Below are 26,526 nucleotides of genomic sequence, written 5' to 3' on the forward strand. Positions count from 1 at the left end.
ATACAGGGACTCGTCCAACTCTACAGATGTGCTTTTGCCTACAAGCAGCCCTCCACCTTCTCGTAGTAACAGGTCCACTCTTAGCCTCCACCACCCTTCTCCAGGATGGAACTGTGGCTCCATGGGAACAGAGGACGCCTTCCACACAGGTGTAGTGACGGCTCCAAGGGCAAGCACAAAACAGGCCGAGCCAAGCAGATGCTAGAAAGTCTCTCTCCCGCTCCTTCTGGGTCCATAAAAGCTGGAACTGCTGAGAACCACCTTGCTGCCACATGGAAAAATACAAGCTGAAGAGGAAGCCAAGACCAGGAAAAGCAGAGCGAAAAGGATGGGCCCACCCATGTCCCGTATCAGCTCTGGTCTTCAGGCCTCTGAGCTCCAGGGAGCAACCCTCATCAGCCTGAGTTAGGTTAGTATTTACGAATGGGAGAATTCCGGCAATAGAGCACGCGCGCGCGCACACACACACACACATAACGGGGATGCCAAAAAAATACACACACACACACACACACACACACATACACACACCGGGAATGCCAAAAAAATGTGTACAAGTGGACACTTTGGTGAACGTTGCTCAAGCAGTAGTTCACCGTAATCAGAAGTGTCTGGATTCTGATGGGAACCACTTTGAGCACCTCTTGTAATTGTAGAAGTCAAACGTGACTTGTCTTCATCTTTTGTGATGGGTACATATTGAGTGTTATAATTTTAAGTTTTCCTTTCCTAAAATGTGTATGCTTTTTTTGGCACCATATATATATATACACACACATGCATTTATACATTTTTTGAAGGCTTGTATGTCCGTGAGAGCTCTGTTTCCCCAGTTCCCAGTCTTTCTTTAAGGCTGTTTAGAATGATCCTCTCACTTGCTCATGTATTTTCATTCATTCACCTAGGTGCTTATTCTCTTGACACTCTAGCAAGTTGTAAGAAAATACACAAACTCCAAGATAAAGTGGAAATCCAATTGGAAAGCCAATTTGATTTTTTTAAGTTGAGTAAATGGTTTTTAAGTCAGTATTCTGCTCAAGTTGATGCTGAATTAATTAGCATTACTTTTACAATAGGATTTAAAAGAGTACAAGTAAAATGCCATTCAACGATCAAACAAAAAAACTAGCACGGGTACATTTAGTAGCATCTGAAAAGTAAAAGTTAGAATTTATTCAAATATAAAAAACAAACAACCACACTGAGGAAAAAATTTAATACTCTTCCTGAAACACTAAAGAGTCATCAAAATATCACGTGTACTTCAAAGGACCACATATGCCACCTTGGCACGATGGCCCATTAATGCATTTGGAAAAACATAACAAGATTCGATTTATTATTTCATAATCATAATTTTAATCAGTAGGCATATTAATGTCACATATACTTTTTTAATATAAATATCTTTAAAAGCTGTGTTTTACATATGACATCAAGAGTACAGAGCTGATACGGTTTGTATAGGTTATCATTTAGCCTGTAAGAAATTTGATCAGAACACTGTTATGGTAAAAAGCACCTTCTTTTAATCACTCACATTCAGCAACACTGAAAACAGCCTACATACATACACACCGGCTCATTTGTGTTTCAAACCTGCTGTGCCATCGGACTGTTTTGCTGATTACACAGCTCAACATAAAAGGCATCCCACTCAGGTTCTCGATAATAAGTCGGATTAGGCAGGTAATGTCCCAACCATAAAAGCTTTTATTTTAAGACAAGGATTATGCAAATACAAATACAACACGGATGCCAGATTGGCTGTATCGGGGTTAAAAGACAACCATGAGAACACTGCACATTTGACACCGACTGCATTTGTGTGCGCTTGTCTTACATTCCCCGACTTTCTGCCTTCTCTCTGAAATGCTCAAGTGTGTTTACACTACAAAGTTACTAAGAGGCTTCATATGAGAGAGCTATGTATTTAAAAAAGCAAGATGTTCGAGATTAAGAAATCTCCAAGCATTTTCTACTTCATGTGTTTTTATCACCGTTTGATAATGAGGGCGTGTCCTGTGCACCCGGAGACAGAAACGAAAGTGCATTCATACAAATCTAATGCAGTCTATCCAAGATCAAATGCCGACAGGGAGCGACTATGAAAGCAGCAGCGATCGACAGGGCATGTGCAAAACCTAGCATTTTGCCATCTGCTGACATCACAGTGGTCAGAAAAGGAATGTGCCGAAACTCCCTTTCCCGTTCCACTTGAACTGGTTCCCCACAATTGAAACAAACATCTCCTGTGACATTAAGTCGTCATTGGCTTGCGTGATCCCCAGCTCACTCAGCCTCTTCTTCCTGAGCTGGCCTTTCTGTGTGGACGCAGCCAGCAGTTCATGTACAATCTCACAATTGCCTTCAACCTGCTCGCAAAGGTCAGACCTCACACACAGCCCCACTTTACCAGTTGCACACTGGATCAGCTCGTCTAAATCCACTCTTTCAGCAGCTTCCGCCTCTCCACTTGTCTGAATTTTAAGTGCTTTATTTTCTGGAGAAACAAACAAAGTTAAATATACGAGTTAAGCCAACTAAAACATACATTTCCATCATCTATTAGAGCTTGCAGCGTTTTGTGCCCAGGGCTCCTGCTGTCACCTCGCTGGATTGGACACACTGTTCGAACAGCTGTCTTACTCCTTCGTACCGAGGTCTCCTGACCCTAGTACAGCCTTACCAATCTTGAATTCTTTTTTCTTTTTATCCATGAATCCACTCACTCAACCTGTCCTGGACATTTACCGTCTGCTGAGAACCGTGTTCGGAGCTAGATGCAAAGATTAATACGCCAGTGCTCCTTTTCTTAAAGCACTCCCAATCTATTGTAGTAGCTAAGTACAAGTTAGCGCTTGTGACAGGCAGAATTCTAAATGATTCTCACAATGCCTACTTCCTGGAGTGACTTTCATAATTGTGAAATGACAAAAGGATTTTACATTACAGGTGTAATTCAGGTTGCTAATCAGTTGACCTTAGGAGATAACTCAGGTGAGCGTAACCTAATCATGAGCCCTTTAAAAGCAGGGTTTTCTCCAGCTTGATAAAGAAAGGAAAGCATGAGAGGAGACATTCGCAGCACAGGAGAGATTTGCCTTGAGGGAGGTTCTCTGGGTCATGGGGCAGGCAAGGAGCTGACAGCGACCCCCAGGCAATAGCCAGCATACAAACAGACTTCAGTCCTACAACCTCAAGAAAACGGATCCTGCCACCACCAGGAATGTGCTTGGAAGATGTTCCCCACAGGACTTCCAGGAAAGAGCCTGGTCAGCCAATACCTCAGCATTGCTGCTGTGAGGTTCACCCAGCCCACCTGCGCTTCGGACCTACAGAACCGTGAGGAGACAAGGAAGCGGCAGGGGAGCAACTGGGGCAGACCCTGTAACGGGTCCTCACCCATGTCAATACCCTATGACCGAGATTTCATAGCGATCCGGGTCAAGGCTTCAAATTCATGGATTTCCCATTGAGTTGGCTCAGCTTTGCTGCCAAGAAGGATAATTGACAGAGAGGCATCTACTTCTACCAATAAAAACCAGAGTCAAACTCCGCGGTGCCCTCCAGTAAATGCAGCGTTCCACCCGGCACGCCCATGGCTCTGCCTCCATCTTTAACAGATGCCAGCAGGAGGCAGCGCAGCTATCACACACCCACTCTCAGCCTGCCGATTTACAGAAAGCCAAGCACGATCAGACGAAAACTGCAGGAGCACAGACACCACACATCAAGGTTCGATATGAGTAGTTGAGCTAGCTGACCTTGACAGTTGCTTTCACCCCAAGATGCTATAATGTTACAGCTTTACCAAGCTCCTGCATCCCCATGCCCAGGCATATGCCAGTTATCTTCCGTAAGGCAGGGAGAAGGCTCAGGTCCTTAATCAGTGTTTAGCGCTGACATAAAGTAAATTAGATCTGGTTTTTATTAGAAGACTACTAAGTCTCTCATACCTTCAGTTCCATCTGGGGCATTTTCTTGCAGATCAGAGAAAATTGTAGGTTTCACCAAGACGACTCCATAACCTTCATTATTGTGTATGATGTTATTCACCATAGATATTTGGGGAATGTCATAATGCTCATCTAAGAAGTCCTGTGACATGGAAAACAAATGTTTTAAGGAACTGTCACACTCAACACTGCCTGTTTTGAAAATCTCACTTTTTTTCAGGCTATTCTAAAAATAAGGAAGAAAGCTACGCTTATTAACACGTGGCAGCAGTCTGAGCTGAGTGCCACAGTATGCCTGTTGTTTCTGCAGGTCTACAGACAGCAGAGCATTCTCACGAGAGACTTTCAATCACCAATGATTTACATTAAAATTTACATACCATTTATGCATTTCAAAACAGAAAACAATAGCACCAACATGGAAATTTACTAAAACATAATTGTTTCCTAGGGGACACCATTCTCACCTGTGCAGAGAGGGTGTCTGAGCAGGCGCTCACCTTAATGAGTATCCCCTCCTTGCAGTGGTGGATCCCGTTGTCACTCAGGGTGCATTTACTCCCAGGATATATTTCTATACCAGCACCCTGAAAGTTACAATTTAAGGAAATGACAATCAGTTTCTAAAAGGCAGGACTGTAAGAGAAGTTTTATTAGAATCACTTCTGAGACTTTAACACAGTACAAATGTAAAATGCAAATATAAGGTGTTTTATAGAAAGTTTTATCAGGTACTTCTAATAAACACTGCCATTCGCTCCATTTCCTGCAAGTTGTCTATCATTTATCACTTTCAGAAAGCGCGCGCACACAGACACATGCGCGCACGCACATACAGACACATGCGCGCACGCACACACGCAGACACACATGCAACACTAGCTAAGAGTATCAATATTTGATTACTGTTCCTCTTTCTTTCTGGACAAATCAGTTATCTGATTCTATCTATCTATCTGTCTTTCTACCTATCTACAAATATGTGATCATATCAAATGCAGAAAAAACATCTGACAAAAGTCAACACACGTTCATTATAAAAATTCTCACAAAACAGAAGCAGAGGACAACTTTCTGAACTTGATAAAGAGTAGGTACAAGAAACCTACAGTTAACCTTCCACTTACTGGCACAATACTGATGACATCTCCCTAATATAACGGACAAGGCAGATGTCGCCCCTCACCGCTCCTATTAAACACCGTGCTGGACGTCAGTGCCACAGGGCAAGAGAAGGAAACAAAAGGCACGCAGATCAGAAAGGAAGAGACACAACTGTCCCTATCTGCAGATAACATGACTGTCTACATAGAAAATCCCAAGGAATCTACAAAACACTCCTAGAATAAGAAGGTTCAGCAAGGTCACAGGGTACAAGACCAACATACAAAAATCGTTTCGATCCCTCTATACTAGCAATACATATACAGAAATCGAAAGTAAAAATACAATATCACAATCACTCCAAAAAGTGAAATATTAAGGTACAAATCTAAGAAAGCACATACAAGACTTGTATGCTGAAAACTACACAGTGCTGATGAAAGAAATCAAAGACTGAAATAAATGGAGAGCGACATCATGTTCACAAGCTTGGACGACTCCATTTAAAAAAAGATGTCCATTCTCCCCAAACTGATAATACAGGTTTAGTGGAATTCCTATCAAAATCTCAGCAAGATTTTTTGTAGATATAGACAAGACTTTTCTAAATTTACATTGAAAGGCAAAGAAACTAGAACAGCTGAAACAATTCTGAAAGAAGATGAATAAAGTGGAAGGAATCACTATACCAGATTTCAAGACTTACTACACAGCTACAGGTCCTGGTGGAGGGACAGGTCCACAGATCACAGAACAGAAGAGAGAAGCCAGAAACAGACCCACAAACAGACCCACATGATTTTCAACAAGGTGCAAAGCCAATGTATTGAAGGAAGAACAGCCTTTTCAAGAAATAGTGTAGTCACAATTGGACATCCATAGGCAAACAAATGAACCTTAACTTAAAACTCACATTTTATGCTGAAATTAACTCAAAAAATGAGTCATGGTCTGAAATGCAACTGTGAAACTTTTAGAAAAAAAATATCTTTGAGCTCTAGGGCTTGGCAATGAGTTCTTAACACCAAAAGTGTCGCCTTACAGCCGATTCTTAGACCACCCCCTCTGCGTTAGCCTCTGACCCATTAGTCGAGAGAGTGTCTCGGAAAACTGAGGCCGGATGGAATGATATCTGTAAAGCTCTCTCAGGGGGCGTCTCGGCCTGACTGGGACCTGATGGAATGATATCAGCTGTCTCCCCTGGGAGGACATGTAATTATGTCTTGGGGCAATGTGGTGGAGTACGAAGGCATAGCATTTGCTGGAGTACACTGGGAAAAGGTCAATGGAAAAGGCCTTAAGGCGCACAAAAATACACGGTTAATGATTCACAGCATAGCAGTTTACTTCCTTGAAAATAATCAATAAAAACCATGCCTCGACCGGATTCGGTGGCTCAGTCTATCTCTGAAGGCTGAGTCCCTTGGTCTCGCTCTTAAATCTTACTTCTGTCTCTTGTTCTTATTCAATCTGCGCCGCCCCTCTCATGTCCCATTTGCCCTTGCCACGCTGGACGCGACAAAAAGCACAACCCACAAAAGGAAAAGTTCATAAACTGGACTCCCATCAAAATTTAAAACTTTGCTCTGTAAAAGCCTGAGCGAGGATGAGAAGACCAGTACAGACTAGCATAAAATATCTGTAAACTACATACCCAGCAAAGGACTAGCAACTAGAACATATAAAGAACCTTCAAAACCCTACAGCCAAAAAGAACAAACAATCCAATTAGAAAATGGGCAAAAATCATGACATTCCACTGAAGAGAAGGGAGCAAATAAGCACATGAAAGAACGTTCAACATCATCAACCGTTAGGGAAATGCAATTTAAAACCACACACCTATCAGAAAGGCTAAAATAAAAAACAGTGCCAATACCAAACACCGGTGAGGAAGCGGAGAACCTGCGCCAGTCACGAACGGCTGGTGGGAATGTAAAACGGTGCAGCTACTCTGGAACACGGTTCGGCAATTTCTTACAAAACAGTAAGCACGCAAGTGCCATACGGCTCGCCCTTGGGTGTGTACCCCAGAGAAGTGAAACTAACGTCCACACCCACACCTGTGCACAGCTGTTCACAGCAGCTTTATTTACAACAGCCCAAAGCTGGAAACCATGCAGATGCCCTCACTGGGTGACTCGTTAAACTGGGGACCAGCCCCCCGCCGGAAGACCACCCAGGAAGAAAAGGGAACCACTGACTGGTACACGAAAGGCCAGGATAAAGCTCCAGAAAACTGCTGAGTGAAAAAGTTAATCCCCAAAGGTTCTACACTGTCTGATTCCACTTCCATAACATTCTTAAAACGATGAAATAGTGGAAACGAAGGACTTTGCTGGTGATAAAGGAGAAGGAGAGGCAGGTGGATGAAAGGGCAGCATGAAGGGACTTGTAGTGACGGAGATTCAACGTGACTGAACAGTGTTATCCTCGGTGACATTCTGCTACAGTTTTGCAAGATGTTACAACTGGGGGAAGGGTAAAGGGTCTACATACAGGATCCCTCTGTATTATTTCTTACAATAGCACGTGAACCCACTATTAACTCAGAATAAGAAGTCTAATTTTAAAAAGTCAACTGAGCTTTAATTGCTACAAAATCACTCACCAAGTTACAACTTTAAGTTAACTCTGAAAATTATCATGGAGAAACTGTAAGATTATGTTTCTTCCTAATCTATTTTGAAAATACTAAGTAAGAGCCTTACAGAACTGAGTCTGGCTGACTAGTACGTAAGCCAGTGGTAAGCGTCGGGACTCTGAAGACAGAGAACAGGAGTGTGCATTTACGTCTTGGCACCATGCTTTATTTGCTTAGTTAGACCTTAAACCTAACTCCCCCTGAAAGGCTGCGATTTTCATACCTTGGCACCATACAGATCCGAGGTCTTCATTACAAACTCTGCTGCTGTCCGCACCGTGACGCCGGTGGTCTCGCTCTGGAGCACACAGTTCTCCAGCGTGGTCTTGCCACGGTGAATGACTGGGATGGAAAAACACAGTCACACACTTTAAGAAGTAATGCGTCCTCTCCAGTGTGAGAAACAGCCTAGGGCTGACACTGGATGGTCTGAGTATCTCTCAATAGCTACCACGTAAACTTTGTTATTACGACTGCAAATTCATAATATATAAAACGACTATTTTGTTATTTTCTAAAACCTAAAAGCAGTGCAGCGTTCTTAAGAATGACTTGACCTCAGAAACAGAAAATCAAGTTAAAAAGCATTTTACTACAAAAAATAAAGTACCAGAAAGTAACTTTCCTCAGCATGTTAGAGGAAGAAAAGGAGGCCCAATTCAAGAAGTGGGGCGCAATGTAAGGATAGTGGTTGTGTCTAAGCTAAATCACATACAAAGAACACAGATCACAAAACTGCAGTATTTTAAAAGAAAAAAATGATCACCAATATTAAACTAACCAATTCTATTTTTCACCTCGGAATAAGCTTCCTGCTAAGCCATCGTGCTATGTACATAACTAATCAGCCTTCCACACACTCAAGAGTGGTGTTTTATTAAACTGTATCTTCCAGGGAAAGCAAAGTTTTCCTTCAAAGTCTGGAACAAATAATAACACAAAATGCCCAGAAACTTACTTAAGATTCCTTCTACAGCATCATGCTGAACAAACTTTATGCTGGAGATTTTAATGTCCGCACCCGTGCAGTCCATGAAGGTGTCCCCTTTGCCCCTCTTTTCTATCACGACATCATCCGGCAGGCCGTATCCTGAGGAAGGGAGCGAGAGCGCTTAGGACGGGCGGGGGCAGACGTCGACACACAACACGGCTACGGCAGACTTGTCTATTTCAAACGACTCCAAAGGATATGAGACCAGTCAACCCAGCGGCATTTAAATACAATCTAATTATCTCCCAACATATTTTGTTTAATTTAAACCAGGGTACACGAGTTCTAATAATAACTCCTCCTCCATTTGCCCCCTAACAGGAATACTACCCACTAACCATGTCAGACCAACTCAGCACTAAATCCACTTACAAATCTATGAAAAAATGAATAATCCTAGGTACTCACAGCTGGGGCAAAGGGCTTTAAAGCATTTAACCCTTGTAAGGTTTTTTCCGACTCTAAGATTCTGAAATAAATTAGGTTTCCAAAAGCCTAAGCATTTTTCAAAATTATCTAATTTTAATATTCTCCTAAACAGATTGACTTAAAAATCTGACAAGCTGACTTAAAAGTTTTTAGCTGTTGGAAAAATAGGTCTACCTTGTTCACCAATAAGAAACACTGGATCTCTACAAATCTGTGTTAAACGAACAATGCAGGCCGGGGCCCTGAACGTGCGTAGAGACAACCGGTGTATCAGCCTCCAGGGAACTCGCCTGACATTCACCGTAAAACAGAAGCACACGGGCGAAGCTGCAGGAAACAGCTCTCCCAGTGGCAAGATGGCTGCGGAATGGAAGCCTACCGCAGGGCCCTGGGTTGCCTTGCTCGCCGAGTACAGACAGGCCTCCGGGGGCAGCAGAGAACACAGGGCTCCCTTCACCCAGTGCCACCAGCAGGGACTTTTGGGCGACTGGATCAGGAGAAATTACTTTTTTTCTGATTCTTTTTACATGTCTGCCTATACTTCGCACATTTTCTACAATCAGCATTGTTTTTTATCATCAGAAAAATAAAAAATAGTATAAATCGCCAGATTGAGAAAAAAATTACATAAACAAGTAATGTATTCTTAGCAGTTTAAAATATGAAACCAGCACTAAGTGAATGGAAGGTCTGAACAAAAAGGGAAAACCCTACTACACGCACTGCCAGCACTCTGCACATCATGGGTGCTCAGTGCACAGTTCTCGCCAATACACAGTAAGCGTTCGCTGCAGAGCAGACTGGCGGGGAGACAAGCTCTGGTCGGACGCAGGAACAAGCGGCGTCCATTATTCACACAAGAGACATGCCCGATTCGCCAGTCTCAGAAACGCCATTAGTAAATTTCATCGTTTTTACACTTAACTATCAGAATTCTGTATGGTTACTTATGACACTTTGGCAATTACACGATAATTTCCTCACCAATGTAGGAAGAACTCTTATCCCCATACAATCTATAATATCAACGCCATTTTCACTATGCCAAAAAAATAGCGTTTCTGTGCAGTGATTTATTCTGCACATGTTATTTATACACACATCTCTATTATATATCAAATATTGGAGAGGAGAAAGAACAAACATTACACACATAAAACAGAGAGGGGGTGAGGTGATGCACTCGTGAACAGCAGGAGTTAAACTCCCAGCCTTGCTTCCATTAAGGAGTTTTGACAAGATAAAGATAAAGAACACAGTTTAAGCAATTTGTGAACAGCTGCACACGTCCCAAAATGATGTATGATTTTTTGCATTACAAGCTTTATTGCTAACTTGAAGCTCTTTTGGTAAAGAGTTGAACAGGTGCATCTAAATTTGACACATTATGGAAATTATGGAAATATACAGGACCAAGATGAACGATTGTAAAGTAACCTAAATTTAGGAGTCACTCTACATGCACAAGATTGTAACTGCTAAAAGTTGGTTTTAACAAAATCTTTCAACATTAACATTCTCAAAAGTACACTTTGGTCAAGATTCTAAGTGTAGAATTTGTGACATTCAGCAAGCTTTTAAAAAATTAAGATTTTTGGTCTAATTTCAAGTTGGACCTATACCTCTCACAAAAATAAGCCAAATTTAAAACAAGAAAACCATGCACCAATATATCCATAACACTTATGAAATGAGTAAGCAACAAATAAAAAAGTACTAAACTTTACAAATATACTGCTGGGAATATTTTTTTATTCTAGAAATGAGATTTCCTGTCCATAAAGCACCTACGGAGTGGGAAGTACACATGTGCTTCCTCCTCATGGTCCTTTTGGTCAATGTGCTCAACTTCCCAGCACATACGATGCCGCAAAGGCCCACACCTCAAGCTGCTCCAACACTGAGTCAACTCTGGTAAGCCTGAAATACCCTTAATGTTTGAAACCAGATGAGCTGAAATCATATTCTTGGCGCTTCAGCAAGATCAATGTTTATGTTGTCTCGAGCATGTCGTGCACAAGAACAGTTTGGTTCTCTCATCTTCCCCACTCACCTTCCAACTCAATGGAGTCAGCAATGGAGAACATGCCATGCACCACGTAATGGCCGGGACAAACAATCACAGTGTCGCCTTCATAGCAGGCATTTACGGCCGACAGCGGGTCACTGTGGAACTGGAAAACAACATGTTGCAAATATACATCCTCACAGCAGCCTGAGTCCTCCAGGGGCCTTCACGTGTCCCTGTGAAAAGGAGCCCAGCGCACACTCAGGCCATCTCCTGAGCTATTCCTAGCCCTGAGCTCAGGGCAGGTGGTAAGTGACTGGGGCTGCCAAAGGCAGTGCGCTCACTGCTTCCCATGTCACAGAAAGCCAGCTCTGGGGAGCTCCGAAAACTGTTGACTTCAGGAAAACCTGGGGTCAACCAGAAGGAAAAAGCCACCTGGAGCAAGAAACGCTCCTTTTACCTGAATTTCTACTTCTTCCTGACAAGGCTCCTGACAAAGCCGGTCCCTCAGCAGGGACTGCAGGAGACCAGTCATCATGGCAGAGGAGACCACATGGGTGACCTTGTGACCATTCGGACGGACACCCTTTGCTCGGATATTAGAATTCTTCTGATAACCAAACACGTATCTTAAAGAAACCAAACAGACCTGTTAGTTCTCAGTGAGACAGCTCGTTGGAAAAGATGCCAACCAGCTAAGAGTAACAGAGACACACATACCTCAACAGAGGATTCTCAATGAGTTTCAGCTTTTGTTTCAGCTGCTCGATCTCTGAATACAATTTCAACCCTTCCACCATGGAGATGTTTTCCTGCTCCGTATCCGAGGTACAAGTCGACAAACTGCTTCTCAGGTTTAGAAACTTCCTGTAACTCTCTTCACACTGAGACAGCAGGCTGCGGTAGTCGGCGACTAGTCCTGAGGGGACCCGGTCCTCGAGAATGTCATAGTGCCTGAAAGGTGGAGAGCACACTGAAATCCTTGCCACCCAACACGCCGCCCCCAAAGGCCGCCCCGGGTGCTCTCCAGGCCCTGTGGGGAGTGTCTTGCAGCGCATGGCGCCGGCACCTGAGGTCTCTGAACGGCACTGGACTGGAGCGGGAGCCGCTGGAAGGCTGCAGCACCGTTTCCCTAGGTCACTAATTTCTCTTCTTCTGAGAAGATGCTATTTTTTTTTCTTAGATCCAAGCATTTGTGCTGTACAAAAATGATGAATGTTAATGCTGCACAATTTGTAATTGTTACTTAATAAGAAATTATTTTCTCATGTTAATTCAGTCTGGCGGCAGCGCCGGGAGGGAAGACTCCTAAACAGTTCATAACAGTGTTTAAGATTACCATTATCTACAGGGCCAAAAATGAAAAGTGACTCGAATCATCGAGTCCTTCCTCACATTTAAAGTCCTAGGGCACAAAGTTACACAGAATAGTCCCTCAGGAAGATGAGAGTATTTCAAAAACATAAGCCTTAGAATCTTAGAAAAAAATCAAGCTGTGGTTACTCAACTAGAGCGTAAGTAAAACAAACAACTTTTACTGGAGAACTTTATTGGCACCTAAAATTTATTTCAATTTATACACCTTCTCAAGTATATAGATAGAAGAAAGGGTACTCCTAGATACAATAAAATAATTTATGAATGTATAATCAAGTTAATGAATGTAAAAATTCATGGATCTGAAAATAAAGTGCAATGTTATTGCCATTACCTGTAGTTTTAAAGTAATTGCTTTATTTCGCAGGTAACAGTATATTTTCTTATACGTGCCTCAGGCCAGAGCTTCTCAACTGTGGCTGCACATGACACTCACTGTGGAACTTTTAAAAATACTGATCCTCAGGGCCCATCCCCACCAATTCAATGGGTCTTTAGAAGAGGTCTCTGGGAGGTTTTCTTTTTTTTTTTTTAAGTTCCCCAGGGATTGTAATGACAGCCAAAATTAAAAACTACTGCCTTAGATGATGTGTTTTAAACTTAGTCATGCTCTAAATAAGTTTAGGGGTAAAAACCTGAGCCACATCCTAAACAAATTTACATCAAATTTTGGTGAACATTCAAACGGTATTTAAAACAAATAAAAACATTTTCCCTGCCGTTCAAGTAAATGAATTAGATGAAGCTTGAAAAGCAAGCATTTTGTCTGCTTTGGTAAATCTACACTCGTTTCAAGATATTTCTCTCGAAATCCACTTTGCAAACAAGAAGTCCAAGGAGTCCAAACCACTGACTGCTAGATCGGGTCTATCAACTTGGGAAGATTAAGACTCAAAGTTTAAAACAAGTTTCTTAGCATTTCCAATATCCATGCCAACCCGCTGGTCTCCTCTCCTTATAGTTAACGTATATTCCGGAGCCGGGAAGCAATGCACCGACGTGTGTGTCTCAGAGCCCTAAGCCTTGGAGCAGTGATCAGAAAGGAAAACTGCTCAGCCCAGAGTGCGAGATCAAGACGATCTGGTCTGACTCCCTGCAAGTCTCGCCAGTTGACAGCTCCACCCGCCTCAGCCCCGGGACCTCTGAAGAGTCTGCCTACACTGGAGAACATTCCAGTTTCTCCACCAAGTACTGCGCTTTCCTCTCCGTAACTGAAAATAGCGCCTCCCTCCTGCTTTGCCGCCTGCCAGTGAAGAGCAAGGTGGGTGTAAATCATTTGCTGTGGTTCACACATGTAAGGCTGTGAAATCAGAATACCACTTCCTTCCAAGAAAAGATCAAATTTGCCAGATACAGCTGGTATTCACCTATATTACATTTCACATCAATCAAAACTAGAAAATAGGCAAGTTTATCGAAGTTCTGGCATTTCACTGAATACTCGATGGGAAAACACGAAAGCCTAATAGAAAACACAGCCCATTTATGAAGAAATGAAGTCAGACACACATAATTCTAAACCAGGCAGACCATTAACCGAACTTTTCACAGATTTTTAAATTATTTACTACCTAAAGAGAAACTTGCTAAATCAAAGAGGATTCCACATAAGTGTAAAGAGTTACTGCCTTAACCAACTCATCTTTCACACAGGGGAAAAAATTATCTTCTACTAATTTTTCTTTTTCAGGGAGTGCAAGTTCTACTTTTATTTTTATAGCAGCTAGACTAGACGACTCATGAAAAAAAATTACCTAGTGTCAGAGCGCCATCTAGTGGAAAGCTGAATGCCTCATATAACAAAGTACAGAACAACTATTTGGGTTGAATGGTTAATTTGGAGTATTTTCCTACCAAATATGATAAATTAGAAGAATGTGTTCAGGTATTTTGGAAATTTATATTTATCACCATTAGCTAGTTAGTATTTTCATCTATACGTCAAATAATATTTAAGGACACAAACTTGACAAAATATCCTGAGATATGTTCATTAGTTTAGTCCAATATGTTTTACTGTAGGAACTTAAGAGTAAAGCCACATATCTTTAGAAGTGCTCTTTAAAAACACTGAAACAAAAAAACTCTTCTATAATTAATGTCACTGCTTTCCAAATAATTGTCTTAGAATTTAACACAGGGTTTTCTTTCAACATCAGCTCAGGTTTTATTCAGATTTACAAGACACGGAGCTGTTACCTTAGCTGTTCTTGAACTCTGCTTTTGGACTCAGCTTACAAACTTAAAAGCAGGTTTCTCTGTACGACTTTCATTTCCTAACTGTCAGTGGGTGACACTGTTTGTACGTGGGTCTGTTTCTGTCTGTGGCCCTGGAGTGTCCACACCCCACACAGGTAACGTGAAACCATGGATAGTTATTTTCCAACATGTACAAGGTCACTAATAAACACTTACAATCTCAATCGAGGTTCAACACATCTGACAAAATAATCATACTCATCCTCTTCTTCTTCATCCCAACTCCTCCAAATGTTTTGGTAGAAAAATCTGAAACAGAAATTAGTATTACTCCAACTCAATCATTCACTCGAAAGGTGAGGGTTTTGGAGGGGTGAGAGCGAAGGAGTAAATCAAAGCAATTCTATCAGCTATGGTAGAAAATGTTGGGTATTTGCTGGGCTTGACAGTCATGAGTCACACAGGCCTTTTTCTCTTTTTTTAAATTTCTTTTTATTTCAATTTATCAATTTTCAGCCACCTTAATGAAATCAATACAGTAAATCTCTGGAGCATTAGAATATATACCATCTACTAGGTTCTTAGTACTGCCACAAAATTAGTGGCTTAAAACAACATACATTTATTCTCTTATAGCTCTAGAGGTCAGAAGTCTGAAATGGGTCTGAATTCAAATTAAGGAGTTAATAGGTCTGTGTTCATCTGGAGGCTTTGAGGGAGAACCTGTTACCTTGCCTTTTCCACCTTTTAGAGGCCACCTGCATTCGTTGGCTCATAAATAAAATAAATTTTATTTATTTTTCTTATTTCATTGGGGAATTGGGGAAGGGGAACAGTGTTGGGGAATTCAGGAAGGGGAAAAGTCAAGTTGTTGTCCTTCAGTCTTAGTTGTGGAGGGCGCAGCTAGCTCAGCTCCAAGTCCAGCCACCCGTTGACAGCTCGCAGCCGCTCAGCTCAAGGCGCTGAGTTCAATTTTAGTTGCTGGTGGACATAGCCCACCATCCCATGCAGGAATCGAACCGGAAACCTTGTTGCTAAGAGCACACGCTCTAACTACTGGGCCATCCTGCCACCTATTGGCATCTCAGTGGCGGCTCAGCTCAGGCGCAACTCACTGGCCCATGTGGGGATCGAACCAGCGACCCTGCTGCTCAGAGTTTGCATTCTTAGCCAACTGAGCCACTCTGCCGGCCCCACTCCCTCCACTTTCAAAGCAAGCAGCACAGCATCTTCAAGCATCTCTGTGACTCTCTGCACAGGCCTTTTTGGAATGGCTAAAGGGGGTTTTCTACAGCATGGGTTCTGTTAGGATTTTCTTGTTCTCAGAACCATTTACTGGCTACCTGTAAGTGAGTGGATGGTAAGGCCATTTGTTGAGATAGAAAAGATTGGGAGAGAAACAGGTGTGGAGTTGAAAATAAAGAGTTCAGAGGGGCCGACCGAGTGGCTTAGTTGGTTAAGAGCTTGCTCAAGAGTGCGTGCTCTGAGCAATCGGTTCGAGTCCCGGCCCGAGCTGAGCTGCCGCTGAGCTGCCAACAGGTGGCAGGATGGCTCAGCTAAAAAAAGAAAAGAAAAGAAAAGAAAAAGTTCTGTTTTCACCATGTCCAGGTTGAGATGGCTCCCTGACCTCCAAGTGGATGGTGGCAAGAATGCAGACGAACATATAATCTCAGAGGAAGGGTCTGGCTAGAGACATCAAGGTGGCATTAAAGCAACAGATGTGACCCTCTAGGGACATAACAGAAGGCAGTGCTCTGCCCTGGCTGCACCTCAGGGCCCCCCTGAGACACTTCTAAAAATTGATTCCCAGCCCTAAACCAGACCAATAAATCGTGAGTGAAGGCTGGGGCTGATGCGGGATCCAACTTTTATAAAGCTCCCCACGTGATTTAACAAATTTTTTTTAATTCTGGGAAATTTCCAACATGTACAAGAGCAAAGAGTACCGTGAATACCATGCACCCATCACCCTGCCTCAACAACTGCCAGCTCAGAGGCCATCTTCTCCACCCCGCCCACTCACTTCTCTGCTCCCTTCCCCCACCATCCTGACACAGGACTATGTGGAAGCAAATCTCAGCCACATCTTATTGTTCATCAATTTTCAGTATGTGCCCCTACAACAAACGTACCAAGACAACGTTTTAATTCCTTACTATCCAAATATCCGGTCAGTGATGCATTTCTCCCCCGTCTCTTGGTGGTGGTGATGGTGCTCTTTTACAGGTGGTTTGTTCGAATCAGGATCCAAACAAAGGTCAGCCACTACATTTATTTAAATCGCCTTCATTCTGTAGATTACCCCTTCCTGTTTCCCCTTGCGATTTATTAATAATTTCCCACACTCTGAATTTTACTGATTGCATCCCCAGGGGTTCAGTCAACATGTTTTTCTGTTTCCTTCTAATAAACTAATATAATAGCAAGATCTAGAGACCTGGTTGGCTTTAAGAAAGGGTTTTTTGGCAAGAATGCTTCAAGGGAGGTGTAATGAACTTCCATCAGGAAGTGTGTAATACCTGGTCATGCCTTTTGACAATGAGGCTAAGAATGATCAATGGGCACCGGTTTTTCACCAGTGGTTATACCACTGATCATTGCCTGGAACCTTCCTTTTATCACTGGCCGCAAAATACTGACATTCTTCAATGTATTAGCTGGAATATTCCTAGAAAGAAAATTCCCAGCTGATTCTAACGTGCTTCTAAGGTTGACTGTTGGAAGAGAGAAGAGTAGATAGTGAAGCACTCATCCCCGAGTAACTCCAACGTCCTATAGTGTGAGCAGGAGAGGACGAGCTGGCCAAGGTGACTAAGAAAGCGAGCCGGTGCACAGCATCGTGATGGGGGTGTCCCAGAGCCGGGAGCGATCCAATAACTAGAATGTGGCGGCAGCAAGGTCCAGCAAGAGGAGGCCAGAGAAGGAGCGACGGGATACCAGATCATGGGGACTCTGGGGACCTTAAGCATAACTCTGGTGGTGACACAGGGGTTGGCGCATTACCGGGACACCAGGAAGCACAGGCTGCAACTACACATTTTGTCTAGAAGCTCTGCTGTGAATAGGAGGAGCAGAGGCAATGAAGCCATCTCTTAAGCCTTGTAGACTGGACTGCCAGTCTCTACACTCTCTCGAGTCCAGCTTTAAAACAACAAAACCAAAACCTGAGCATGCTTCTACCCAGTCCGAACCCATGCTGGCTCCTTGCTGCTCTCAGAACAAAGTCCAAATTCCTGAGCTTGCCGATACTCTGAGTTCGGGCTGGTTCCAGAGCACCTCTCCGCCCCAGAGCCCCTGCAGGCCAACCCCCAGTTTCTCGAGCTCTTTCGAAGCTCCACATGACATGCTGCTCAGGCTGCCATAAGTGCCCCTGCCTTCTCCACCTGGTAAGCTCGTGTGTACGTTTCGTAACTCGGCTCAACTCTCATCCTCACTTTGGGCACACATGGTCGTTCACGTCTGCACCTCCTTCCTCCAGTGAACCTGGACTTCCCCCGTATCCTCTCCACCACCGAGTCCCAGCCGCTTTCTCAGGTGGCCTCAATCTGTCCTCGCCATGTCCCCTCTAGTCCGCCCTCTCGCCTCTGCACTAGCCTCCCTGCTTCATCTCCCTCCATTCGTTTTCCACACAGAAGCCAGAATGAACCTCTTAACACCCAGAGCTGATCACCCTCCCCCTGCATGAAAATCCTTCAGTGTTTTCCCACTGCTGTCAAAGATGAAAAGGGCGCTGGCTGACAAAGCCCTGCACCTCCCACCCTGACCACCTCTCCAGCTGGTTCCGAAGTCTCTCCCGGCACTGTCCGTCCGGCCACGCTGGCCTTTCCGCCCCCTTAAACGCACTGAGCGCCTGACCCTGCCCCCTCCCCCACTGCACCACATCCCGTTCACCTGGTCAACCCTTCAGACCCAAGTTCAAATGCCATTTCCTCAGAAAACAACCAGAGCAGCAGCCTGACCTGGTCTTGGGTGACCACACTTCCCAATCACGCGCATGTCTTTCAGTGATGATTTCATCAAGTCCATCTTCCCTTGGACTTGATCCTGCTCGTAGTGATCATGTCTGTTTCGTGAACCACTCAAATGTCACCCTCAACTCAGGACCTAGCACTCGAACATTTACTGAATTGATGAACAAATAAAAACCCTCCCAATCTGACCGTTTCTGTGCACCAACCAGAAGAACCTAAGCTCTCAAAATCAAGAGTAAATTTAGCCAGGCTCTTCTCCAAATAATACCATTACTAAAGTCAGGTACTTGTCTTTCTACCAGCTTCTGGGTCCACAGAGCGCAGCTCCCCAAGTCCCAGTTTCCAAAGCGCATCCATTATCACTTACGTTAAAATGCTTTAACTGACGGATTTCTAACAGTGAAGCATCAGGCAGGTGTTCTGCTTCTGGACAGAAGCCAGGTCTTTAGATTTCTATTGCTTGGCCTAATATTGAACATCTCGGGTTAAAATGTTCTTCAATACAATTAGAAATTTTCCAGGAGATGTTGGAAGCAGGGCCCCAAGACACCCTGCTTCTTTTGCAGAATGTTAAGCTCGGCAAAACCAGGTGAACTCACTAATAATACAGAAACTGGAAAGAACTTTTGAAACTATACACCAACCCACGCTATTAATGTGACCAGTATATCATCCCATCTTCCAGCTCCTAGCAGATATGAGTCCACTTCTAAACGGCCAAGAGTAAACCTTCCTTAGTGAACACACGTACATACAGAAGATCCGAAAGAACTGTCTCTATCAGGTACGATCTTACAAAAGATTTCTTTCAAAAACTGAAACAGGCACATCTGTGAATGCAGGTATGGGCTTTCCTTCTCAGCTAAGGGATAAGGGGTATGCTTGTGCAAGTGGACATCGACTGTGCCAGAAAAAGCTGACATGCCAGGGGATGTGAGACCCTGGAATTGGCCGGAGGAAACGCCTGCTTTGACCAGACCCCCAGGGTCAGTCTCAGCAGCGCACAGGTCAGTGTCCCCCTTCCTCACCTGCTTTCCATTCCTCTCGGGTTCAAGCACGTCAACCACAGCCTTAGCAATCAGAGCTTTTAAGTCAGCTTCCACATACGTACAAAGCAAATTAAGAACCCCCAAACTTCTGTTAACATTTGGGGACACATGCTATACAGGAATTCTTTGTACTATTTTTCTCAACTTTTCTGTAAGTCTGAAATTATCTCAAAATAACCACTTAAACCATTTCTTTACATTTTCTTTTAACTTAAAAAAGGATTCCTGTGGTTTTGAGTAGTTCCAAATATTGTAGATACCAAGTTTACAGTTGAGTCTCAAGTCTGGGTATAAAGCAGGCCAGAATTTCTGAATTTCACCCCGAGCTCCTGGCCACGAGGTTAGTGTGATCAGCCTCTCTTCCTACCTGACATGCTCGATTGCAAGTGCGGTCTGGTCAAACGCTCCAGAGTCATCGAACACCACCCACAGCTCGTGCAGGGGCAGCCGGTGCTCCTTCATCTCGAGCAGCTCCACCACACACTCCAAGGTGAACACTTGACATTCAAAGAGGCACGGGTCGGCAAGCCTCACCACGGCCTTCAGGGCTGCAAAGTCCACATCTGTGACCTGAAGTTTAAAATAACGTGACGTATGGAAATCAAAATGAAGATACACATATAACACGCCTTCAGCCTGGTTTGTGTTAAGCATGAAACGGGAGTGGGGAGCCTACTTCCCTACTGTAAAGGAGGAACAAGAAGACAGGCCTGGCTTTTACCACGTGGAGCTTACACTGTCATCCAGGAAACAAACAAACACGATGGTGACAAGTATGTGACAGAATAACTAGCCGGGGTGATGGTGTGTACCGGGATGGTCAGGGGAAGTCACTTCAGAGCTGTGATGAAAAGGCGGGTAAGAAAGCAGCCAACTGAGAGGATGAAAGGTGCGCGAGGCCCCGGCACAGGGCACAGGGCACAGGGCACAGGGCAGCGGGAGAACAGAGGCGGAGCTTCCTGTTGGACCCAAAGGAAGGAAAAGGTGGGGGGGAGCAGAGGATGAGGAGGCGGGCGCAAGGGGACCAGGTCGTGCAGGGCACCCGAAGGGCTTGGATTTGATGCCTCGTCGCTCGCACACGGAGAAGCCAGAGCCAACACCGGGCCTTCGGTAAATGCACTAGAGGTTTGAAGCAGAAGAACGGCCGTTCCTCCTTTAAAACAGTGGCTTCGGCTGCTTTTAGAGAGCTGACGGGTGAGGCGGGGGCAATGGGCACGGGGGTTACTGTCATAACCTGATTAACAGGCCTGAACTGCAACCCAAGTCTTAGCGTAACCCAGCATTTTAGAAGTCAGAACAGCTGCACCCCCCGCCAGGACTGTCATCACCGCCCGTAAGTGATGTCATTTTCTCAAGGAGCCCCGGAGACAACTGGCTTGCATTTACACCCCCTGGTTTAACATTTTAGTTTAACAGGGTTTTTTGTGGTCCAGTTAACAAACACAGAAAAATTCACGGCTGTAATTAGAGTGTAAATTTAATGTAAAAGGCCCAGTCAACTGAAAAATAAGATTGTTTTTCCTTCCTGCAACAGGTCACATTATCCAGAGATTAACCACATATCTACACATTTGTCAGGGAAAACACAGGCTAGTTTATAAACGCCTATTTGGCTGAACTATTTAATGGGCTACAACTAAGGTAAAAAATTAATTGAAACTCCGTTGACTTTATAATTAGGCCTCTTTATTTGTTAAATGGTCTCAGACACCTCCTCAGCTTCATGGGTTTATAATCCATCCCCTCTGTCAAAGGAAAGCAAGACTTAACTCACCTCAACCCCCCACAAACCTCCCTTGTCGCTTTTAAACTTTGCGGAACGCTTCACACACCATGCAATTAGATGCGAAAAACATGCTATTTGCAATCAGCTCATAAACTTTAATTAAAAATAAGCACTTTGGCTATAACAGTTTGAAGGAAAGTGCTTTCAGCTAGAGACGAATGCCTGAACAACAGAATTACATTTACCTCCACCAGCACCTTGAACACTTTCGTGTGCCAGACTGCCCACCAACCAGATGGTTCCAGGACCTTCTCCAAGAACTCGGCGGTGAATTCTCTTACCTCGGAGGCCTTGCAGTCAGCTATAAACACATTAAACACAAGAACTGAGTCTGCGCACGGCAGAGAGAAGTTAATAAATCCACGTGCTCAGAACCAACACCGGGCAGTCCGGGGGACTGAGACAGACTAAAAAGATAAACGGAGCAAAACAAAAACCCACTCACCCAAAATGTAATCTTGATAGGCTCTGAATCGCTCATAGAACAAAAGGTGACTTGTCTGGAACATTTCTGGGAAATTCACTTTGCCTGCTAGCACAACGCTGGGTAAACTGCTTCCTGGCTTTTTCTGATCACTACAGTCGCTGTAAGAATCGTCGTCTTGGAACAAACCTAAAAGAACAACAAAAATAAGCAGGCCCAATAGTACCCTTTGCAACAATATGGATGGAACTAGAGAACATTATGCTAAGTGAAATAAGTCAGTCAGAGAAAGACAAATATCATATGATCTCACTTATACGTGGATTCTAAGGAACTGAATGGATGGGAGAAGTGGATGGAGATAGTCTCAGAGACACAGAGGAAGAACCGAGGGTTGTTAGTTGGGAGGGGGTGGGGATGAAGGAGAAAGGGAAGGGATGAGACAATACAAATTGGTAATTGTAATATGGCCTCAGGGATAGAAAAAGACAGTCCGAGGAATATAATCTATAATGTTGTAAGTATTTCTTAGGGGGCCAGATGGACCCATGTCCTTTTGGGGAGTCCACTTCATAGTCGATGTAGAGGCCTGACCACCGCATTGTATTTCTGAAGCTGATGTTGAATAATACTGTTTGTCAACTATAATTATATATATACATATAGTCTCGGGACATGGAGTAGATCGCGGGAACGGATTCAACGGAATTGTAATAGATAAGCATGATATCGGGGGTGGGAGGGCAATAGATGGGGGGAGGGGGGTTGTTACCTGGTGAGGGTGAAAAGGGTAACTATTGTATTGTTCTGTACACCTGAAACTAACAATAAAAATAAATAAATTTAAATAAATAAATAAATAAATAAATAAATAAATAAATGTGTCAATAGGTGCTGTGAAAATGGCCATTTATATTTTTAATTCTAATGAGCTCCGTTTATTTTCTAGACATTGTAATTTAGAATAGAAGTACTTTTCCAGCTCTATATTTTACCTGATTGTTAAAAATGCTTTTGAGATTGCTGATTTGAATTAATTTTCTATGCATTAGACCAAAAAAAAAATAATAAGCAGGCCCGACCGGCAGACTCTCCAGCACTTTCAGCCTGCTTCTGCTCTCACGCCCTGGCTTAGGAATCCCACAAAATACAAACGAGGGTTAATTAGGGTGCGATGCTGGCTTACCTCTGCTGTCAGAAGAACCCAGTTTCACTAAACTTAAAAACATCTCCAAACAATAAGAACTTAAAATCATTCATGGTTAGGTGGTGTTGTGTGAGATTTCCAGGGAGGCAGAGGAAGAATGCAGTAATTTAATTCAATGGAAATCACCCAAGCTCTCCTTCAAAGGATACAGCGACGATTCTTCCTACAGCTGGCAACTTATCATGGTCAAATACCTTACAGTCTCCAAAACTCTACAAAGCTGCATTAAAGTAATAACTGATTTCCTATACTGCCTCTCAAAGGAGCTGAAGCCTCCCTTTATCTTCTACAACCGTCTGTCAATGGCCCCTCAATGAAGAGCGATGAGAGATTCTTAATAACGGGTATGGCTTCCTTCAATAAAGCTACTAGGTTCCTCCTCACTCATTTTCATGACTGCATCTAAGAAAAAGATTAGGAAACACTCATCACATTAGGCTCAGGCTACAGGAAATTATGTTTCATAATTTCATAATGTGATCTGGCCAGTGGTATATCTAATTCTGTGTAATACAACGTTTTTAATGACAAAAGAATTACTAAATAAAGAATGGTAGCATTTAGACTGGCAAAGAAGTTTCCAGGTGTTTTCTGGGAGGGAATCTGAGACTGCTATTAGCAGCAGTCTTTCTCTCCCCCAGCCCATTGTACTTTCTCCTTCCTTTAACTTCTTTGTCTCTGTTCAGGCCACCAGAATTGCTTGACCCCACAGATGACCAAAGTGTACCCAAGGGTGTCCTGCTCACAAACACCAATGCACATGGCCTCAGGGGACTTCACCCTGACCAGCCATGTGGCAATCTCTCTGTGCCTGTTTCCTTGCCTCTAAATGGAAGATGAAAATAGTGTGCCCACTTCAATTAAATTAAGAGAATTAAATCAATTATTTGTTAATCACTTACGACAGTAACCATCACATAATATAAACGTTTGTTAAAGAAATCATACCTTCACCACACACCCCTTAGGAGGCTACTATCAAAAAAACAACAAGAGGGCCGGCCGAGGGGCGCGTCGGTTAGGAGCTGGCTCGGGACGCCAGCTCTGAGCAGCAGGGCCCCGGTTCGGATCCCACATTGAGGGCCAGTGACGCTGTGCCCTCTACAGCTAAGATGGTGAACAACAGCTCGACCTGGAGCTGGGCTGCCGTGAGTCACCGGCGACGGTGTGGGCTGCAGTAGAACTGCAGCAGGCTGCCATGAGCTACTGTGAGTGGCCGGCAGCCGGCGTGAGCTGCTATGAGCTGCTATCCAGTGGCCGGCGACCAATCTGCCTCACCCGGGAAGAGCGCAATGATACCAACATGGGCCAGTGAAGCCACGTCCTCCACAACTAGACTGAAGAACAGAAGGACAGCAACTTGTCTGTACCCCATCCCCGATTCCCCAATGCTGTTCCCTCCCCCAATTCCCCAATAAAATCTTAAAATATATATATATATCAAGAAAACAAGTGTTGGTGAGGATGTGGAGAAAAAGGAACCCTTGTGCACTGTTGAAGGGCATGTAACGTGGTACATCCATTATGGAAAACAGTACGTAGAGTCCTCAAAAACTTAAACAGAATCACCGGATGACCCAGCAATTGTGTTTCTGGGTTTTACCCAAAAGAATTGAAAGCAGGGTCTCCAGGAAATATTTGCACTCCCATGTTCACAGCAGCTAAAACATGGAAGCGGCCCAAGTGTCCAACGATGGATGAACGGATAGGCCAAACGTGGTTTATACACACAATGGAGTACTACTGAGCCTTAAAAAGGAAATTCTGCAAGATGCTCCAACGTGGATGGAACCTTGAGGACATGATGCTAAATGAAGTACGTCAGCCACAGGAACACAAATGCTGTGTGATTCCACCGGTGAGTCACTTAGCAGTCAGAAATCACAAAGGCAGCAAGTATTAGGGTGGTGGCCGGGGGCCGGGAGGCAGGGAGAATGGAGGGGGTGGGGGGATGGCGTGTCATTGCTCAACAGGTTTAGTGTCAACGTAAAAACAGTCTCAGCCTGCAGAGACTTTTATAAAAATGTGAGTCCAACCGAGGCTACGCCTGGAAGCTCATCTCAACAGAGAAAAATGCCTCTGAGAATGGCAGTTTGCATCTTCTTTCATGCATTTGGAACAAAGGAGAAAACTGACAGAAGGTTCCATGAAGGTGGGAGAGAGGAAGGCGGGGCGGGGGTTACAGGGCTGTCAGCAAGGTCAGGTGCGCTCTCCAGGACGGTCACCTTGAAAGAGAGGCATTTGAAAGGTGTGTTGATCCTGGAAGCCCAGAAACAACGGAAGGGATCGCTTAAGGCGAAGACAAGCCTCCCGCTAAAGAAGTCACAAGCCATGACAGGCCCGGTCAAGGATTTCTGATGAGGTCACCCTGTGACGTTCCTTTCCAGAGAGCCCCTTTTTCATCCACAGTGGTTTCTCTTTACAAGATGAAACGTTACGGGGTGGAGGGAGGTGACGGCTGCATAACAACGTGAATGCAATTAACACCCCTGAACTGTGTACCCTGAAAAATGGTTCAGGTGGTAAATTTTATGTTGTGTATTTTAACATTGTAACAAAAGGTTCACACGCTTCTTTACAGCCACTTCGAAGGAATTCCTTTTCACACAGGACCTCACTTCATCTTCGCCGCTCGGCGGGCCCACAGGCCGTTTTCCGGGTGGGAAAACCGAAGCCGGGTGACCCGCCAGCTCACAGGAGGGGTGAGGCGTGGAAGTCGGGCGCGCCCGTTTCCCTCCTGGGCGGGGGCTCCTCCCCCTACGCAGGACCCCTGACTGTGTCAACCGAAACGCCCGAACCAGCCGAAAACATCAAGAGAAACGCATACTGGAACCTCCCTGAAGAGGCAGACAGGCCCGAGGACTCGACGTGGGTCCTGGTTCCAGACCGTCCCCGCTCACTTGGGGCAGGTCCCGTGCCCGCAGTGCCCAGGTAAAGGTCACGTTCCCTCTCTCGACGGGGCAACAGTGTGGTCCACGATCTCCTTTAAGGTGCAGCGGCCAAGGGGGCCCCTCGTCCCGGAAGCCCATCCAGACACCCAGGGGAGGGCATTCCCAGCCCGGTCCAGCTCCCTCCGGTCCCGAGGACGCCGCGGCCGGGCTGGGCGGGGAGAAGGGGGCTGGCCCGGGCAACTCCCGACGCCCACGTCCTGACGGGGGCCCGGGCCTCGCGCAGCCCCCGCCGCCGCCCTGGCCAGCCGCGGCCGGAAGGCCGCAGACCCCCGCGCCGCGCAGGCTCCCCTCGGGCCACCGTGGCGGGTACTCGCCTTTCTCCAGCGGCGCCGGCTCCTCCTCGGCCGCCCAGCCAGTGCACTCGGCCTCCGGCCCCATCGCCTCCGACCCCAGCCCGCCAGCCGCCAGCCACCCGTCAGCCATTTCA

The 26,526-nt window shown here is 44.7% G+C and overlaps 1 protein-coding gene across 1 annotated transcript; it reads right to left on the minus strand.

The window, feature by feature from the left end:
* Positions 1-1,374: 1,374 nt before the first annotated feature.
* SHCBP1 (SHC binding and spindle associated 1) lies at positions 1,375-26,526 on the minus strand. The gene is made up of 13 exons (XM_019644308.1): positions 26,414-26,526; positions 21,963-22,130; positions 21,703-21,818; positions 20,099-20,301; positions 14,928-15,020; positions 11,856-12,089; positions 11,596-11,764; positions 11,181-11,301; positions 8,666-8,797; positions 7,931-8,049; positions 4,460-4,546; positions 3,960-4,101; positions 1,375-2,503 (listed from the first exon to the last, which is right to left on the minus strand). The coding sequence occupies exons 1-13, from the start codon at positions 26,520-26,522 to the stop codon at positions 2,178-2,180; spliced, it is 2,019 nt and encodes a 672-aa protein (XP_019499853.1). The 5' UTR covers positions 26,523-26,526; the 3' UTR covers positions 1,375-2,177.

Source organism: Hipposideros armiger, unplaced genomic scaffold (genome assembly GCF_001890085.2).
Source record: "Hipposideros armiger isolate ML-2016 unplaced genomic scaffold, ASM189008v1 scaffold_4, whole genome shotgun sequence".
Taxonomy (NCBI): Eukaryota; Metazoa; Chordata; class Mammalia; order Chiroptera; family Hipposideridae; genus Hipposideros; species Hipposideros armiger.

Coding starts and splice junctions, on each gene's coding strand:
- SHCBP1 (XM_019644308.1), bottom strand. CDS start 26,522: ATGGCTGACGGGTGGCTGGCGGCTGGCGGGCTGGGGTCGGAGGCGATG. Junction 22,131..26,413: donor GCCGGCGCCGCTGGAGAAAG/GCGAGTACCCGC, acceptor TTGTTCTTTTAG/GTTTGTTCCAAGACGACGAT. Junction 4,547..7,930: donor CGGATCTGTATGGTGCCAAG/GTATGAAAATCG, acceptor TGTAACTTTCAG/GGTGCTGGTATAGAAATATA.